The 20,390-nt window shown below is 41.8% G+C and overlaps 1 protein-coding gene across 5 annotated transcripts in view; it reads right to left on the bottom strand.

The window, feature by feature from the left end:
• Nucleotides 1–1,170: 1,170 nt before the first annotated feature.
• The window catches only part of LOC121513696 (collagen alpha-6(VI) chain-like), a 124,562-nt gene continuing 105,342 nt past the window's right edge, over nt 1,171–20,390 (bottom strand). For 4 of the 5 annotated variants that reach the window (XM_041793617.1, XM_041793614.1, XM_041793615.1 and 1 more), the window contains 7 exons: nt 18,279–18,369; nt 16,460–17,110; nt 16,168–16,252; nt 13,599–13,765; nt 10,223–10,393; nt 9,499–9,546; nt 1,171–2,096 (listed from right to left, as the gene is read on the bottom strand). In XM_041793617.1, coding sequence (XP_041649551.1) covers nt 1,921–2,096; nt 9,499–9,546; nt 10,223–10,393; nt 13,599–13,765; nt 16,168–16,252; nt 16,460–17,110; nt 18,279–18,369 — 1,389 coding nt within the window. In that variant the 3' untranslated portion in view covers nt 1,171–1,920. The remainder of the gene's footprint in view (nt 2,097–9,498; nt 9,547–10,222; nt 10,394–13,598; nt 13,766–16,167; nt 16,253–16,459; nt 17,111–18,278; nt 18,370–20,390) is intronic. The other variant, XM_041793616.1, reaches the window with a different exon arrangement.

Genomic DNA, 20,390 nt, shown 5'->3' on the forward strand with positions numbered 1-20,390 from the left:
TCCGCAAGGCCCGTGAGCGCAAAGCTCAAATTTTACGACCATGCAGACTCCGCTCCACATACTGGTGTCACACAAAACACTACTCAGCATGTATTTTTCGCATTGACCCTCATTAAATGTTAAACTGACCTGCATTTTGTTCCTCTGTGCAGCGTTGACGAGTGAGCGGTGACTCCCAGAGTGACGGAGTGGGGCTAGGCGCCCAACTAGATCATGAAAGTTTTCACGTGTCGTTTGGAAGTATTGAAAATGTTTTTCCATGTCAATACTTCGCATGTCCTTCACCAACATGGCATACTCCCCTTCCTTGTGTCTTGTGGCATTTAATGGCCGTACCACCATCATTTAATTTTATTGCTTTGCAAAGCCAGCAGGCTTTGTCAGTGTAGGACGCCATGACAGAAAAATGTAAACAATGCACAAGGATTGTAGGAAATGTAGGATTTCATGGAAATTTCATAGGAAACTACTACGCAGCAGTGCGCTCGACTATGGAAGCTTTGATGACTGCGGACATTCCGCACGGAGTCCGCTCCGCTCACAGTACGCTCGAGTATGTTCAGGCCTTAACACTAACCCCCTAACCCTAACCCCCTAACCCCCTAACTCTAACACCCATACTCTAATGCTCTAAACTCTTACCCTAACTATCTAACTCCAACCCCCTTACTCTAATGCCCTAACACTAACACTTTAACCCCTCTACTCTAATACTCTTACCTCAAACCCTAGCCCCCCAACCCTAACCCCCCATCAAAACCTTAGCCCCTTACCCTTACCACCCAGCTCTAACCCCCTTACTCTAATGCCCTTACCTAAAACCCTAACCCTCTTAACCAGCCAAATCCAATCCTTTTGCTCTAATACCTTTACCAGCTTACTCTATCACCCTAACCCTAACCCCCCGCTCCCTTACCCTAGCCACCCAACTCCAGCCCCTTTGCTCTAATGCCCTTACCCTAACTCTAACACCTTAACCCTAACTTTAATGCCCTAACTCCAACCCCTTATGCCAATGCCTTAACCCCCCAATCTGACACCCTAAACCAAATCATAATACCTATCTTTAATATCCTGACCCTAACCCCCCAACCCCCTTATCCTCTATCCCTAAACCCCGAACTCTATCCCCCTCACTCTTACCACCTATCCCTAACCCCCTAACCCCAAATATGACTTAAAAACAGGACCGCTTTTCAACTTCTTCTGTTACCAGGCACTTAAATAAAATGTGTAAACAAACCGGAAAAAGATTGCTGTTTTAAGCTGAAAGTTTCATCATTTTGCTGATGTAGCATTTAGCTTGGATGCTACATCCACGTTTTACCAGAGCTTAAACAGATTTTTTTTTATATTCCTGCCCTCCTCTGTGAGGTTTCAGGGTGAATATAAATCTATGTAATGGATGTATGAATCAGTCTATCTGGAATGTCAGGTTGAATATTTTCTGTTGCACACCTCAAACCATCTCCTGCTTTTGTCCCCTAAGAGCCTCCGTAGCCGTTTACAGTAACTGTTTGTGAATCCTTCAAACATTCATGTTGAGTCTGAATAAAAGCATCCATGTTCAGCCTCATCCTCTTTATAAAAATAGCACCTTTAGTGAGGAAAGAAAGAAGTGGTCAAACAGTTCAGCATGTTTTAGTGTTTTTTATCAGGTGTTGAGTGTTGGTGAAGTTTGGTAAAAATGAAGTGCTATGGGAGGAACAGGAACATGCACGCTCAGGAACAGACACTCTTAAAGATCAGCTGATCAGGATCAGTTAAACTTTTTCCCTGAAGGCGTTTGAGCAGATTTCTGTTTAACTGTCCGTCAGCTAAGCCAGCTGTGGATGAAGTTTTCTGTGTCTTTTCTTGAGCATGCATGTCTGTTTTTCTCATGTTTGGTGTCCAGCGATGTCTTCCTCCTCTTCCTCCTCCTCACCGGCTCTTCAGCAGACACAGGCTCTCACAATCCCGCTGCGTCCTGAAACGGTTCTCGTTGCCGCCGCAGCCACCGTACCAGAAGCGAGAGCACTCGTTCTGCTCGGTGTCAAAGAACCACATCATTGTGTAGTTCTGACAGCCGCCCTGGTCCTGAGGCTGGAAGCAGGCGTCTGGAGGAAGACGGGAGAGATTAGAGCTATGCAGACGTCGGCATTTTACACTGCAGTTCATTAGATTTACTACTGATGCACAGTCCAGTCACATGACTTATTCAGAGCAGAGCCCCACAGCTTTCACAAATAACAGGGTGGGCTCCCCTCTGCCTGGGCCCAGTAAACTGGACCCTAAAGTCTGGTTTCTTTTGGAACACAAGCTGCATTCAGGCACCATGCCTGACTCTGCTTGTAGAGTTACTCAGGCCAGATCCATGTGGACTTAGGCATGGTCTGTGACAGATGCGAAAGAAGAGACCCCAAGTACGGGGTATGCATCAGCAATAATACATATCTATATCAATATCCATATTTACAGTACTGTGCAGAAGTTTCAGGCATGTAGAGCGCTAACTGGTCTTCACAGGTCCTGATGTTCCACAACCCCGGGCTGAAGAGAGGAGGGAGGGTGGCCAGAGTCAGTGTCCACACATCTGACATGTAGGTGTGTGGCTCAGCAGCCGTTGCACCCCTGGTAATACGCCCAGCAACCACCAACAGTTTTCAGGTGCTTAGAACATACACACGACAACCAGGGGGTTGTGGCAACCCTCCTACCTGCCCTAACAGTACCATAGGCCAGTGGTTCTCAACATGGGGGTCGAGGCCTCATTTGGGGTCGCGAGACACTTAGAGGGAGTTGCCAGATGCCTTAAAAAAACAAACTATATATTTTTAATGCTTTTTCCCACCCAATTCTGTCACTATTATTTGCCAGCCACTTTTATCACCTTTCCCCACAATTTTTTGGCTAATTTTAACTCATTTTTGTCATTTTTAATCAGTTTCCAAGACTTTTTTTCTGACTGTTTTTTCCCATTCTTGCTGCTTTCTACCTATTGTTGTCTCTGTTGACCCATTTTTATGGATATTAACCTATTTTCACCCCATTTTGCAAGTTTTACCCACTTCTGCCAAGTTCTCTGCCTTAGTTAACTTATTTTGCCAGTTAAAAAAAAACACTTTGTCCCACTTTTAAATCCCATTTCACCAAGGTTTGCACCCATTTCTGCCACTTAAATCCCCTTCCACCAGTCCTTAAGCCTATTTTTGCCATTTATTGCTGCCTCTCTTAACTATTTTTTGGCATTCTAACCCTTTTCTTCTACTTTTAAAATCTCATTTCCCCTCCTTTTCCACCATTTTTTTTTGCCATTTTAACCCATTTTAGCTGTTTTCAAACCATTTTAATTCTGTTTTTAAGAAAAACCATGCAGATTTAAGACCATCTACTACGACACAAATGAATAAAAAAGATATTTGTTACTTTGTTAAGAACTGTTTTTATTCAAGTTGAATATAAAATATGGTTATTGCAACTTAACTGTAGAGTGGACCATGATTTTGTTTTGTTTTGTTTTGTTTTTTTTCAAAATATGTTTATTGAGAGAAGTAATGAGATTATGGCAATGGAAAATTCAATCCTCTCTCTCTTTTTTCTTTTTCTCTTATGTATAGACAAAAGTATGCAGGCAGGAATGCATACACATACATTCAGATACAGTACATGCAAACACTTCAATACACCTACACAGATATATGTAAACAAAAGCAGAACAACCAAAGCAAGGGATCAGTATAGAACCCCCCACCCCACCTCAACCCAGCACAATATGACCAACACACAACATTGCCTATTCATGAATTATGAGACACAGAGACAGGCACGCATTCAGTTGGGAAGTAGCTCCAAGTTTGTAAAATATGAGAAAAATGGTTGCCATTTATAGAAAAACTTTTCAGTGCATCCTCTCAAAGTATATTTTATCTTTTCAAGTTTCAGAAAGAATATGGTGTCTTTAAGCCACCGGGAGATGGGAGGATAGGTAACAGATTTCCAGTGTAACAATAAGCAACGTCTTGCCAGTAGGGACGTGAAAGCCAGAATGTCCTTTTGGTTAGAATCTAGTGCAAGAGAAGCATCTGGGATCCCAAATATAGCAATCAATGGGGAAGGTTTCAAATTAACTCCAAGAACCGTGGACATAATATTAAAATACTTGGTCCAGAAATCATTTAGAGCCGGGCAAAGAAAAAACATATGGCTGAGGTGACAAGGAGAACCATGACATTTATCACATTCATCTTTCGCTTCTGGGTATATTCCAGAAAGTCTGGATTTAGAAAAATGAGCCCTATACAGGACCTTAAATTGAATAAGACCCAGACGAGCACAGGAGGTGGTAGACCGTATCCTGTCTATAGCATGCTGCCAGTGGTTTTCATTCAACTGGATTCCCAGTTCCTTTTCCCATGCATCCTTGATTTTGGCAACAGACTGACTGCTTAAAGACAAAATGAAGTCGTATACATTGGAAATCAAGCCTCTCTGGTAAGGACTGTGTGAAAGCAAATTTTCCCAAGGTTGTTCTGGAGGTGCAGAGGGGAAATTAGGAAAAGATTTGTTTGTAATACTGGGTATGAAACGGGAGGTGGCCTGGTGCCGTAACTGATGTGCCAGCAAACGGCTCGCTTTATCACCGTGTTCATAATATGAACCACCGTTACGTAATAACAGGTGCTCCGCATTTTTAGTTGAAATAAGATCAAATTCTGCTTGTAAATCAATATGTTGCTTCAGCAATTCTGGAGTGGGATTCAGTGCACATTTTTAATCCAGATCACTAATAGCAGTTGTAAGTTCAAGAAGTCTAGAGTTAAGCTTTTTGCTAGAATGCGCTAAATACGAAATAATTTGTCCTCTAAGAAACGACTTACGTGTCTCCCATAACAATGAATATGAAGTTGAGTCATTCTTATTAAAAGAAAGAAACTCATCAATAGAATTTGAAATGAAATTGCAGAAATGACTCTCTGCCAAGAGAAGAGAATTAAACCACCAGAGCGGTGGGCCACATTTATAAGTAGATAACTCAATGTCCAGTTGAAGTGGTGCATGATCAGAAATCACAATACCCAAATAATCAGACGACAGTACACATGAATCAAGGGTGCGGTCTTTAAAGTCAATCCTTGAATATGACTGATGCACATGGGAGAAGAAAGAAAATCTTCTCAGAAAAGGATTACGAGATCTCCAAGGATCAACAAGACCATTTTGCCTCATAAAATCCGAAAAAGTTTTAGACACAGCAGATTGAATCAGATTACGTGGATTAGATCGTTCTAAGGCTGAGTCGAAAACACAGTTAAGATCCCCTCCAAAAATCACCAGGTCAGTATGTAAAAGGGGAGGTTGCTCAGTAATCCATTAGCGAATTCAGCATCATCAAAGTCTGGGGCATAAACGTTCACCAACAAAACTTTTCTTTGCATAAGGGTGCCAGCTACCATCAGGTATCTACCATTCTTATCAGCAATGACATCAGAGGGTGAAAACTGTACTTTTTTGTTAACTAGGATAGCCACTCCTCTTGCTTTTGAATTAAAGTTTGAGTGGAAAATTTGACCCACCCAAGGGCAGTGAAGCCTGTGGTCATCTTTAGTCTGCAGATGAGTCTCCTGCAAAAATACTATAGCAGAATTTAAACGCTTCAAATGTGTGAAAACCTTAGACCTCTTGACAGGATTACCCATGCCTCTAATATTCCAGCTAATAAATCTGAGAGGTGTGCCTGAATCAGCAATGCTGGAATTTATGTTGGTGTTAACCATTAAAATAGAGAGAACAAAAAAAATACAAATAGCTATAGAGTTGAAGTGGGATACCCTCCCTACAACATACCCCCAAACGTACACCCAAAGCCCCCATATAACAACAACACAGAGGGGACAGCAGTGCTTCACACAGTAACCACAAGTTGCCCACAGTCATGTGAGAGCAGCTCAAGAAGCAAAGCCGAACAAACAAAAACAGGAGAAGAGAGGAAACTCCTACCGATCTCAAAACTGATCCACAGTATGCGCAATAATAGAACAAAGTGCTATCTATATATTATATATACATGTATGTATACATACACGTATCTATACCCCCATACACATATCCAACAAAATCTGTTAACTAAAGGTAAACATACTGGCCAGACAGAAAGTTAGTAAGCATCCTATTAACCCAAATCAAAAATTCACAAAGGACAGAAAAAACAAAGTGCACCAGCAAGACAGTGACAGAGGATGTAAAAAATATAAATAAATAAAAGTACAATAATGATGACACTAATCCTTAAAAAAAGAAAAATATATTATATAGTATATCACAGCATCCAAGGCAGTGAAGAAAAAGGCACCTACTATTGTTTTAAACAACCAAAAGTGACACCAATTTAATCGGTGCATCATCAAATCAGAAAGCCAGTTGGAGGCGCAAAGTTAGATTTCAGGCTAAAAAGCCTGCAACGTACTGGCAAATAAGCACAGTATATGAACATTTGAATACATAAATGGGCAAATCGGCTGTATAAGGATTAATGATACTCAACCAGTTATCAAAGTTTTGACGTAGCCGCTGGCTTTTTCCGCTGAGACGAATTCCTTCACAACACCGTTGTGTGTGATACGAAGCCGGGCAGGGTGGACGAATACATACCGAACACCATCAATGCCACGAAGTTGTCGTCTGACCTTGCTGAATGCAGCCCCCGCGTGGGCTACCTTAGCAGTGCAGTCCAGGAAGACTGAGATGGTCTGTCCCGTACTTTAATCCGCTGAAGCTCCCTCGCCGGGCGTAAAATGTCTACACAATCACTGTGGTAGTGAAATCTGCACACAATGGCTCTCGGTCGCTCACCAGGCTTTGGCTTCGGTTGAAGGGTTTGGTGGGTCAGGTCCAAAAGCGGCTCTTTTTACAGGTTGAATGCCTCCTTTAACAAGACTGCTACAGCATCCGTGGTGCAGGAATCGTTGCCCTCTGGAACTCCCACTATCCTGACATTACTGCGCTGCAATCTGGACTCTTCTGGACTTTCAAGCTTAATCACGTTAGCAACAAGGCCCTCTTTAGTAGATTTCATCTCGGCGATGTCATCGGTGCACCCGGAGAGTGCATGCTCCATTTCCCCCACAGTACCTCTCAGCGTCGCCATGTTAGCATCAGTAGCAGCTTTATCATGCGCCAGTTGTGTTTTCACAGCCTGCGGGTCAAGCTTGATAGACAATAAAGTATCAGCGAGAGTTTCCTGGAGTTCCTTTTTAAAGATGTCAGTGATGTCTTTCCTCAGTGAAGTCAGCAAGTCGTTCCTGAGGGCGTCGATATCATGGCTAGCTTGCGTCAAGTTGGGCATAGCACCGGCAGGCGACACACCCGGGGACGGGGTTGCGGTGCGTAGACCAGGCCTCAGTTGTGTCTGAACAACATTGCGGGTTTTAATGAACATGTCAGCCATTTCAACGCAGAGCAATATTATATTTCTATACAGAAAGTGGAGCAGGCTAGGATAGGGCCAAGTGTATCAGCAAAATGCGCTAGTAAAATGCAACTTTGATCGAAAACGGCAGGAGCTCCCGAACTCACGTCTCACTCCACTGAAAGCTCAGCCACGCCCCCGGACCTTGATTTTGTTGACCTCCCAGGCCCCTTGTTTTGCTGGGCCCCAGAGAGCTCTCCCATTTATCCCCCTTATGTGCGGCCTTGTCTCCACATGACTATTCTAGAATGTTCATGGCTGTGTTCAGCCACCTTCAGGTACAGTGGGGGTCCCCGGTCTCTGGCTCCATTATTTTGGGGGTCGCGGGTTGAAAAGGTTGAGAACCACTGCTCTAGGCTATGTTTAAGCACCACATCTACACATAACTCTGCCCAAAGCTGTGGTTTTTGTTTTGTTTTCATCAGATTATTTTCCCATGCCCTTGGTAATGTACAAAGACATCCAGAGCATGGCCTGGGTTGTGTCAATCCTCCGTCCCGTCCAATAGGGCCCTCAGGTGGGTGTACTCGCCATTACACGCCTTACTTCAGCCTCAAAGTTTGGCCCAAACATGCCTAAAACTTCTGAACAGTGCTGTATATACAGTGCTTAACAAATTTATTAGACCACCACCTAAAGTAAGGTTTCTGCCACAACTGCCCTAAATTAACAGCATTGGTAATTACCAAAATCATTTTTTATGTTTCTGCAATGGTTAATACACCAATATGTAGAAGCTCTTTAATCCAAATGATATTTTTAATGCTAAAATAGAATTATTATTGTTATCCATGAGTTTTCAAATGTACTGATTTACAAAAACTGAAAAAATAGTAAAGAACATTATTATTTCTTGATTAATATGTCAAATTATAGCTATTTACTTGCATTCTTGAACAGAAAAATCAGTTTTAGTGGTTGAATGTTATGCTTGATTCATTTCTGACTTCTCAGAGAAGCCCAGTGAGCCAGCTCAAATTTGGGTGAATTCAGTTTGAAATTCCTCATTTCTGTTCAAAATGGTAAAACGTGGAGAACTGACTGAAAATGAAAGAGTCCACATTAAAGCACTTCATGACACCTCTGAGGTCTCTGAGACAAATATGACAGGTGGTCTAATACATTTGTTGAGCTCTGTATATGTATATCAATAACAATTAAATTCAAACCTCTCCTATCTCTACAAAAGCAGTTGTAACGACATGCAAACCAGTGTTAATAACGTTGAATAAAACTCTGACTCTTTTATTCTGAGATTAAAACTAGACTAAGACTAACAAAAATAGATCTGTGATGACTAAAACTAGACTGAGACTAACAAAAATAGATCTGTGATGACTAAAACTAGACTAACAAAAATAGATCTGTGATGACTAAAACTAGACTAACAAAAATAGATCTGTGATGACTAAAACTAGACTAACAAAAATAGATCTGTGATGACTAAAACTAGACTAACAAAAATACATCTGTGATAACTAAAACTAGACTAAGACTAACAAAAATCGATCTGTGATGACTAAAACTAGACTGAGACTAACAAAAATAGATCTGTGATGACTAAAACTAGACTGAGACTAACAAAAATAGATTTGTGATGACTAAAACTAGACTAAAATGTTATCTAGTTTTCATCAGACATTCTAAATCTGTGATATTTCTCCACTGTGGGTAAATCTGTCTAAATATATCGCATCTGTATCCATTCTGCCTCTCAGCTGTAGAAAGCAGGGACCCCAGGTTTGGCAGAATGCAGAGAACACACTACCATGATTTGGTACCAGATTTAGACAAGAGAATAAATGGTTGGACTAAAAGTAAAGACTTAAATGTGAGGACTTCTATGGACAAAAACTAGACTAAAACCAAAAAAGGTAGAAATGACTAAAATGTGACTAAAACTAAAATGCATTTCATTTAAAGACTAAAACTAAGACTAAAATGAAAAGTAGCTGCCAAAATTAACACTGAAGCAAACCAATGACATGCAAACCAACCACTCAACCATAAAACCTGGAGATTCTTAGGAGGCTTTGTGTTCTCGTTGTTTTTACCTTTGGAGGTGAAGCTGACCAGCTCCGGTTTGGGCAGGATGTCTGGATCTGTGAGAGAGAGAGGAGTTAGACTCTGATTTATCATGAAGACAAACTGCAGCATCTCTGAGGGTTTTTCTGTTAATGCTAGCAGAGCTGAGCTGCTGTCTGAGGTTTCACACCAGCAGGAAGTGAATAAACTATTACTATAAAGATTAACGGCTCATAACTTAGAGAGCTGAACATCAGCAGGAGATTCCCTATAAAAATCACCTGTGGGTTTAAATATGTTCATGTGAGATTAGGTATTTAACATTCACAGACACCATCAGCTCTTTTCTTATATTTGACACCCCAGTTAGACGACACATGAACAGAATCTCAGTGGTAATCCTCAATCCTTCCTCCTGAAAGCAGTTTTGTTTTAAAATCCCAGTTTTAGCTCTTCATTTCAGAGCAGATTCTCCTGCATGGAAGGAGGGGTGAGGTTTTAATGGTTGCAGGGTTTCAGACTCCCTGAAATATGATCAAACATGAAGCTGCTGTTAATCAGGTTAAAGGTTAGCGTTGATACTCTGCTTTATGGTACGGAGCCATCTTTAATGTTTCTGAATAGCATGTAGAGAGTGAGGGATGTTTGAGAGAGGACAGACATAAAGACGACGAGACACACGAGTGTTAGACCGTCCACACACAGACACAGAGCTGGTCTCAGGTTCTGGTCTGGTGCTCATTCAGGACTTACTATGGATGCCACATGTCTGGAGACATTCATTTTCCGTTTTAAAGCGGTTGGCGTTGCCGCCGCAACCGCCAAACCAGAATGGGGAGCATGCACCGATGCCGGTGTCAAAGAACCACGCTTGGACATAGTCGGCACACTGGATCCCAGTATCAGCCCCCAGCAGACACCGGGCTGAAAGCAGAACACACACGGTAACTACACACACATTACACACAGAGCATACACACCGTCACTACATAAAGGAACGTTCTGGAGCAGCAGCTCTGCAGGATCAAAGCAGAGAGGAAACAGAGCGTGCTTCCATGAATGAAGAGATCATCTCTCCATGGTTTTAAATGTGCAGAGCTGCTGCTGCAGGAAGACAACATGCAGTCTGATCAAGATCAACTCATTCCACTGAAACAGATACCAGGTTTAGTTCAGTCACTAATACAGAGACAAAGTTAATGCCAAAATGAAGAATGTTAAAGAAATGCAGTTAACAGGCAGAAATATGAAGCATGCATCCAGGACATAAATCAGAGACAGAGCTGCAGGTCTGCAGCATGAGGGACTGTTTGATAAAAACTACAAACTTTATTTTATTTAAATATTTAAGGGTAGGACTGAGTCGGTTTGGAAAGTCATAGACCAAGACCAGCCGTGTCAAACTCAATCACAGAAGAGGCCGGACTCTGAATTAAGGTCTAACCTGAGGGCCTAACAGGGTCCACATTCAACCAAACTGTAAACCTCATTTTTGCCAGTAAAAATTATGGGGGGAAATTAGCACTGATGATAGATGATTTTGAGATTTAAAAAGTCAAAATGATAAGTTTGAAGGCTCGAAATATGAGACAAAAAGTCAAACTTAGTAGTTCAAAAGGTCAAAACATGAAATTAGACGTTGAAATAATGCTTTAAATAGGCAAATATATAAAAAAGAAAGTCATAATTGTGTTTTAAGGCAAAAATATGACTCAAAATTTAAAACTAGGAACGTAGAAAGTGAAAATATGAGATAATGTTCAAAATAATACATTGAAAAGGTCAAATATTCAATAAAAAGGGAAACTAATAAATTGACAGTCAAATTATGAAAAAAAAGTCCAAATAAAAGAGTGGCGTTATAATTGTGCAATGAAATTTTAAAATATGAAACAAAAAACACAAATGGATTTATTTTCCCATATTATATATAAAACTGTGCCAGGGGCCGGACTTGGCCCCCAGGCCTTGAGTTTGACACCCCTGACCTAGACCTTTGCAAAGACTCCTAGAGCAGTGGTTCTCAACACGGGGTCAGGAGACACTGAGAGGGGGTCACCAGATACCTTTAAAAAACTAAGAATATTTTCTACATGATTTTAAGCTGTATGTTTGACACTTTTAATGAAAACATGCATAAAATCAGTTAAATGCAAAATAAAATTATGTTCATTTGGTGGGATTTATGCTGGACTCAAAGTCATGTTTTAAAAACCCGTAAAAAGTACGTCTGCACACGGGCACACCCACCGCACTGAGACAGGTGTGGCTGCAGCTCAGAGACCTCTTGTATACAGACCTCTCCTGTACAGACCTCTCCTGTACAGACCTCTTGCCTCTGACCGAGTTGCATTGTCTCAGCGCATTCACAACAAGTCTCCTGGGTCAGAATAATCTGGGATGATTTTTTAGTACTTTACCGACGCCCAGAAGGAAGAAGCTGAAATTCTGCATGAAAAGGGTGAGTCGCCTTCAAGAACCTAATATTCTTATGTATTATATTGATAAATTAATCAGCAGTATGTTAACAATAGAGCACATCAGTTATCTGAGTTGACTGTTACACATATAAATAAAAACATACATAAATAAATATATTATGAAGAATATTGTCCTATATTCCTCTTAATTTGATTTTTAAAAATCTAAAAAAAAAAAAAACATACAAGAAAAGCTCCTCAGATGCTTTATTTTTCTTTGAAAATTATTTCCTCTTAATTCAAACTGAAATAAAAAAATACAAATAAATGATTAAACTCATCATACAATGCAACCAGGCGTGACATTTTACTTTGAAACTTTTATCAACTTTGCACAATTTTAACCAGTTTTCATCACATTTTCAACAGTTTCTGCCACTTTTAACCCATTTCTTCACCTTTTCTGATTATGTCTGACACTCTTTAGCCATTTTTGTCACTTTTAAACTCTTGCCACCACTTTCTCTGCTTGTTTTTGCCACTTCTGAACCAATTCTTGCTACTTCTTGCCTGTTGTTGCCTCCTTACCCCTTTTCACCACTTTTTAAGCCCATTTTTGCTAACTTCATCCACATTTCAAATTTTTTTGGCTCAATTTTTTCCAGTTTAACACATTTCTTCCACTTCCTGCCTATTTTTCTACCTCACTCGATCAATTTTTGCCAGTTTAAACCAGTCAGTCCCAATTTTCAATCCCAATTCAGCACTTTTCAGGCCACTTTAGCCATTTTTGCCACTTTTTGCCTATTTTTTGCCATTTTCATCTAATTTTTGCCACTTTTAAACCAATTCTGCTAATTTTAAAATCCAATTTTGCCATTTTTTAAATTTTTAACCCATTCTAATTCTGTTTTCAAGAAAAGGGATTTACATTTTTAAGAAGGCTATATATTACTGCACAAATAACAAAAATGTGTTGCTTTGACAAGAGTAGTTATTATTAAGGTTAAAAATAATATATGGATATCACAGCTTAACTCTACAGCAGACCATGATTCTGCTGACCTCCATGGACCCCCAGGTGACTTTATTTTGGGGCTGAAAATTTGGAGAACTCCTGGTTTAGAATACTTCAGTGTTGTATCATAATTTCATTTAATATGTGCAAATCTAATGTTGACAGCCTCAAAGCAGACCAAATCTCATGACCCCCCCCCCCCCGCGAGATCTTTGGCGCCCCCCCACAGGGTCCCAGGACCCAAGTTGGGAACCACTGTTCTAGAGAGTCTACCTGGGGCGCTAGCAGGGTCGTGGAAACCTGAAGATTAAATGTGGAAAATTAAAACCAGCATTAACAACTAGAATCAGACTGTTAGATTTTGCCAGTAGTCCAATTTTACACACTGCACCTTTAAATACCTGTTGGCATGATCATTTTAGGCCTCAAGATAAAAACATCTAAACAGATTTCAACATCAGAACTACTAAAATATTATTATATATTTAAATTCTCCTGTTCTTGTCCAGCATTAAACAAAAAATAAAAGTCCTAATAATCTGAAAGCTCATGATAAATAGATGTCGTCTGCTGTGTCTGCTGAAGCTTTAGTGCAGTGTTCTGGAGTTTTAGGGTTTGACAAACCGGAGCTGAAACGTGTCTGTCTGAATAAACCTCAGATATGTTGATTACGTGTGTTTCTGCGAGCTACCGTTAAATGTAGACGAAGACGTCGCTGTCTGGCCGTCTCCTCTGATCAGCGTATCGATGATGTCGATCTGGCCGGTCTGCTGAGTCTGTCCTCTCGTGTGCGCCTGGAAGCGCCCCCCTTCCTCGTCCCCCACCACGTCCACCTCTGTGAACCCCGCCTGACCCGGACTGAACGCACAGAAACACACACATTCACAGGCACATTAACACACACACTCTGCTGACCTCTGAGGAACAGAGAGTCTGATTCTCTTTAATCAGGTTTACTAAAATCTACTGTGAAAACTTCCTGAAACCATCAAAAAAATCACTCTAACTTCCTGACTGAGTCGACTCGTCTGACATCACTGACTGCTGCCCTGTGATTGGCTGATTAAAAGGATTAAGTTTTAGACTTAAATTCAATTTGAACCATGCAAAATGCACCTGCATTGATGCACTGCTCCTGTGATCAGCTGTGGCTCAACCCAGATTCCAAAAAAGTTGGGACACTGTTTAAAATGTAAATGAAACTGGATGTATTGATTGTCAAATCTCATAAACCCATATTTTATTCACAGCAGAACATAAACTACATATCAGATGTTAAACTGAGACATTTCACCATTTCATGAAAATATTAGCTCAATTAAAACTGATGACAGCAACACATCTCAAAAAAGTTGGGACAGGGCAACAAAAGGCTGGAAATTAAGTGGTAGTAGTGAAAAACAGATTCTGCATGATTCTGTCCTGAAATCACTGCATGGGCTCAGGAACCTTCCAGAAATCATCGTCTGTCCACACAGTCGGCCGTGCCATCCACCAATGACAGTTAAAGCTGGTTCATGGAGAGAAGAAGCCATATGTGAACAGGATCCAGAAACACCGTGGTCCGTCTTCTCTGGACCAAAGCTCATTTAACATGGACTGAGGAAACATGGAAAACTGTTCTGTGGTCAGAGGAAAGCACAGACGCCGTGTCCTGTGGACTAAAGAGGAGAAGGAGCATCCAGCTTGTTCTCCTGGCTCAGGTCTAAAGCCTGCATCTCTGATGGTATGGGGTTGCATCAGTGCCTATGGCGTGGGCAGCTCTAACATCTAGACAGGAACTATCAATGCTGAAAAGTAGAGAGAGCTTTTAGAGCAGTGTTACTAAACCCTGCTCAACCAAAGAGCCAAATTATTGAAAAAGTCCTTTGCAAGAGCCACAATCTAAGTGGTGAAAAGAGGCAAAAACAGCTTGAGGTACAATAACAATAAGTTACAGGTGGCAAAAATGGTCAAAAAGCAAAAAATTGGGTGAAAATGGGCATGGGGAGGAAAGGGGTCAAAAAGAAGCAATAATGGGTGAGAAGTGACAAAAATGAGTTACAGGTTGCAAAAAATGGTCCAAAAGTGTCAAGAAATGAGTGAAAAGTGACTGAAATGGCAAAACTGGGCAGAAACAAAGAAACAAGTATGAAATGGCAAAAGGCAGCTTAAATGGGTGATACGTGGTGGGAAAAAAAGGGCAAAAATGGTATAAAAGTGGCAAGAAGTGGCTAAAATGGGCAAAAACTTGGAAAAAAGTGGTATTTAAGGACAAAAGGTAAATTAAGTGGGTGAAAATTGGGAGAAAAAAACAGTGAAAAGGGGCAAAAAATCGGATGAAAGTGGCAAAAAATTGTCAAAAAGTTACAAAAGTGGCAAAAATGGGAAAAAAGTAGGGAAAAAGTGGTATTTAATGGCAAAAGGTAGCTTAAATGGATGGAAAATGGCAAAAAAATGGTGAAAAAGGGCAAAAAAAATTCCCCTTTTTAAGGTTTTCTGGGGATAATATTTCAAATTAAGACATAAAAGAGCCACAGGGTGGGAGCGCAGATAGTCAAGTGGTGTAAGGCGCTACCCGGGCGGCCCGGGTTCAAATCTGGCCTGTGGCCCTTTACCGCATGTCTCTCCCCACTCTCTTCCCTGTTTCCAAATCCATCCACTGTCCTTCCTCTATCAAATAAAGGCATGAAAAGGCCCAAAAATAAATCTTAAAAAAATAAATAATAGAAGAGCCACAGGTTGAGCATCAGTGTTTTGGAGCAACATATGCTCCCATCCAGACGTCTGTGTCAGCAAGACCATGCTAAACCACATACCACATCCATCACAACAGCATGGCTTCACAGGACAAGAGTCCAGGTCCTGAACTGGTCTGCCTGCAGTCCAGACCTTTCATCAATAGAAAACAGAAGACCCAGGACTGTTGAGCAGCTAGAATCCTTCATCAGACAAGAATGGGACAACATTCCTCTCCCAAAACTCCAGCAGCTGGTCTCCTCATTCCCCAGATGTTTACAGACTGCTGTTAAAACAGCCATCAAATTCAAAATGAGCATATATTTTTCCTGAAACGTTAAAATGTCTCAGTGTAACATCTGATATGTTGTTTCTGTTCTTTTGTGAATCAAATGTAACAAGTTACACAGTGTCCCAACTTTTTTGGAATTGGGGTTGTAAAAGAAGAATTGGACCAGGTATGGAGCTCCGCATGGAAGGATCTATCTGCATGTCTTAGACTCTCACTAGACTGTATCTTAACTATGAAGTGTGTGATTTACCTGTTGAATATCGGCCCGTTGACTTGTTCTTCCAGCTGGTCACATGTTCGTTTAAGTGAAGGCGGAGGATAAGGGTTAATTCCCCCTGAAGAAAAACACAAAGACATTCATGAGTAAAGTGTTTATCTCACTAACTTCAGTCAGAGTACTTCTAAATATTCAGATGTTACTGAATTTAAGGAACACTTGTTGAACTTTGACCTCTGTGAGTTTGCTAATATCTGACATGTTAAAACTGTAATGGTGTGTGTATGAGGATTTAAGATGAACATAAACGTTCTGTGTTTCTTACTGTTGAGGATGGAGGTAAAGACTCTGAAGAAGCGCTGACAGTAGCCCTGCTCCTCGGCGTTCATCCTGCTCACGTGGACCAGGTGCTGGTTCACGGGCAGACCGGCCATCTCCTCCACCTGCGTCCGGCTGTAGCGCTCGCCCACCGTCACCACGAACAGCGCCACTCCTTCACACTTGGCCTTCTGGGAGATGTAGCGCAGCTTGGCCTGGTCCTCGTAGGCCGTCTGGGTGCCCACCACGGTCAGCAGTACCCTCCTCCTGCGGGCGTTTTTGGCCTTCAGGAGCAGCTCCCTCAGAGCGTACTCCAGCGTCCGTCCCAGCGTCGAGGTCCCGCCCAGCTGCTGCACCCTCTGGGTCAGGTGAGTCCTCATCAGCTCTTGGCTCTGGTAGCTCTGCAGACCAAACTCCTCCCTGACCTGGCTGCCACCCTGCTGGATTAAAGCCACCCGGGCCTGGTTACCGGCTCTGCTGGGATCGGGGCTCACGACTAGCTGCTCCACCACGGACCCCAGGAGGTGCTGGGCGCCGATGTACTCATCAGCCTTCATCTCCCTGGATCCATCCAGGACCAAAACCAGGTCCATATTGGCCTCCTGAGGCCTCTCTGGCTCCAGGATGAACGAGCACTCCTCTGAACGGCTGCAAGGGTCTGAGGAGACGGCAGAGACGAGTCATGATGAGAGAGGTCAAAGGTCAGAGGGCATTTCAACTAGTAAAGTCCTGGCTCAGTTGGTAGAGCAGGCATCTGTAAGCAGAGGCTATAGTCTGGGCTCAAGTGTGCTCTGGTCCAGTCCTGGGCCCCAATTATGAAAGCACTCTATGTCCTAACATTCTATCAACCCCCCCCACAGTCAAAGTCTGAGAGCCAAAAACCATCATCAGACTTTCCCAGGCACTATCAAAAAAGCTGAATGTTTGCTGTCCTTTTTAAAGCCAAAGTGAAGTCTGGAGGAGGAGCTGGGGTGGAGTTACAGGGCTGAGATGATGTGGGTGTGTGGGTGTGTGTGTGTGTGTGTGTGATAGAATGTTGGGACTCTATTAGTGAGATCAAAAGACAACAGCACAGCAACAACGGGCAGAGCTAACCTGATCAAGGTGAGCAGGACCAAATTTGGTCCCACTAGGGCTAAAGAGGAGAGGGTTTTCTCCATTTACCACACACGACAGAATGCATGAATGAAATGGGTGACACTCAGCGTGCAGGAGAGTAATCATTGGACCTCCATTATCCTGTCTACATGATCATTAGGAGACTGACTGATGGACTGGTGCAGCGTCAGCAGCTATGTAGGTATTATTCCTGACCGTCCTAGAGGGAGCTGAACCAGAGGCCAGAGCTTTACCAACAGATCCTCATCCAGCCCTGATCTGTGGTCATGAGCTCTGGGTAAATACTGAAAGATCAAAATTGTGGAAACAGGTTTGAAATGGGTGTCTGACCAGGATTCCTCTGGGTGCCTCCCTCTGGAGGTCTTCTGGGCATGTCCAACTGGGAGGAGGCCTCGACCAGAACTCTGAGAGGTTATAGATCTTATCTGGCCTCCAGGTAGAGGTGGAAAATATCCCTAAGATGAGGGATGTCTGGATGATCACTGGGAGCTAAACTTGACCAATCACCAAGCCCCTGAGGAGCATTTCCACCAGGATCATTTCATTTCCACACAAACACATGGCAGAAGAACGGCTTAAAAAGGTGATAAAATTATTCTTAAATGCTGCACTTTGTTGGTTTGAGCAAATAAATCCAATTATCTGAATCAAGCATGTCTGACTGAAATATGTCAGTATGATTGAAATAAATCCAGAGCTCTGCTTACCGTAACAGATAGCACAGTTCTTGATCCTCCGCAGGTCAGCGTTCATGTCCCTCCCCAGCACGGTGAAGATGGCTTTTTTGGAGTCATCGACCTGAAGAGAAACAGGCGTTATCACGAGCCATATTTAAGATGGCAGAACATGTAGACCAGTGTAACTCAACCAAAGAGCCAAATTATTGAAAAATACCTTTGCAAGAGCCACAATCTAAGTGGTTAAAAGTGGAAAAAACAGCTTGAAGTAGCAATAAAATAAGTTAAAGGTGGCAAAAATGGTCAAACAGCAACAAAAATGGGTGAAAAGGGGCAGAAATGGGGAAGAAAAGGTGGAAAAAGAATCAGAAAGTAGCAAAAAAGGGGGGGGGGAATAGTAAAAAAATATGAGTTACAGGTGGAAAAAATGGTCCAAAAGTGGCAAAAATGTGACAAAAAAATGAGTGAAAAGTGACTAAAATGGGCAAAAATCAGTCAAGAGTGTCAAAAATGGGCAAAAAAAAAAAAAGGAAACAAGTGGCATGTAATAGCAAAAGAGATTGAAAAAGAGATCCTTGATCTCAATGGGGCTAGCCTGGTTAAACAAAGGTTAAATAAAAAAATAAAAAAGTTAACTTAAATGGGCTAAAATGAGATAAAAGTGGCAAATACTGAAGAAAAAGCGAAATAATATGGGTAAAAAAAAGTAGGGAAAAAGTGGTACCAATGGCAAATGGTAGCTTTAATGGGCAAAATTTGGATAGAAGTGGGAAAATTGGAAAAAAGGGACAAAAAATAGGTAAAAAGTTGCAGAAAATGGGCAAAAAGTGGGGGAAAGTGGTATTTAGTGGCAAAAAGGTAGCTTAAATGGATAAAAATGGATAAAAATGGTGAAACAGTGCCAAAAAGTTTCTCTTTTTTAAGGTTTTCTGGGGGAAGAATATTTAAAATGACGACATAAAAGAGCCACATGTTGAGTATCACTGATGTAGAGTCCTTTATCAGACTGCTCTTTGGACTGAAACAACCCTGAGAGTTTTAGTTTTATTTTTCTGGAAGTTTTCTTCATAAAACGTGGAATTCTTGGACGTGGTTGAAGGATGTCACCTTAACCAAACAGGGAGACGAAGAGCAGAAGGATCTGGGATGCCAGATGTCATCCCAGATCCTTCTGCTCTTTGTGGTCCAGTTTAGAGACAGCCTCCAGCAGCTCTGATGTTCAGATGGATGTAGGTGCTGTCTCTCACTGGATAAGCAAACACTGAGTCTGTTTGTAGTGCAGAAAATTAATGGTAAGTCATCCTGTGGGTGTTTTGTCAGAGTCTTGTTTAGGCCTGCAGAGCCGTGTTTAGATTTACTGTAATCAACAGGAGCTGGAGCATCGCAGTTTAATCACATCTGGAGGACTACCAGTGCAGATATTCACCTCCTGAAGCCTGGATTTCACTTCAGGCTGTGTTAGTTTGACCTAACAGAATCAGAATGAGATAAAGTATGAAGGTTTGGCTTAAAGTTTTGCTGAGCTTTGAGGTCTCTGGTGCAGAACCTTCCACTCTGGACTGATTCAAATGAAAGAAAGAAAGAAGGGAGGTTATGCAAAAACACGCAACAAAAACAGAAATGCAAGCTGGTGCAGGTTTTGTTGCTTCTGCTGCAGGTAGGAAGGTGAAATATGAGATGGTGTGAGTAACTGAGGGTTACTTCACACTTCTTGAAACCAGCTTTAAGACCTTTTAAAGACCCAAAGAAACAAAACTGACACCATTTCTTGCCACAACATAGTCTTGTTGCTTGATTCTTATTATCTAAAGCACTGGTTCTCAAATGGTGTGGCAAGGCACACTGAGGTAAGTCTAGGTTTGCTGTAGGAATTTTTTATAACAATGCATCATTAATTTAAACTGTACAATGACTGAAGATACTATATATTAAGCCTAGCGTTAGTTCATGCAGTAGCCATACGGCCAGACGTGATCAGCTGATTGCCAGCTGAATTATCACCGCAGTTCTCACAGCCAATCACAGCTCTTTCTCTCAGAAAAGAAGTGCATTTAAATATGACGTACTGCTTACTAATCCCTTGCTTGCATTAACACACAACACACAGCTGCTGCTGGCAAGGCTTCACGTCCTCCACCCCAG

The sequence above is a fragment of the Cheilinus undulatus genome, linkage group 8 (genome assembly GCF_018320785.1).
Source record: "Cheilinus undulatus linkage group 8, ASM1832078v1, whole genome shotgun sequence".
NCBI lineage: Eukaryota > Metazoa > Chordata > Actinopteri > Labriformes > Labridae > Cheilinus > Cheilinus undulatus.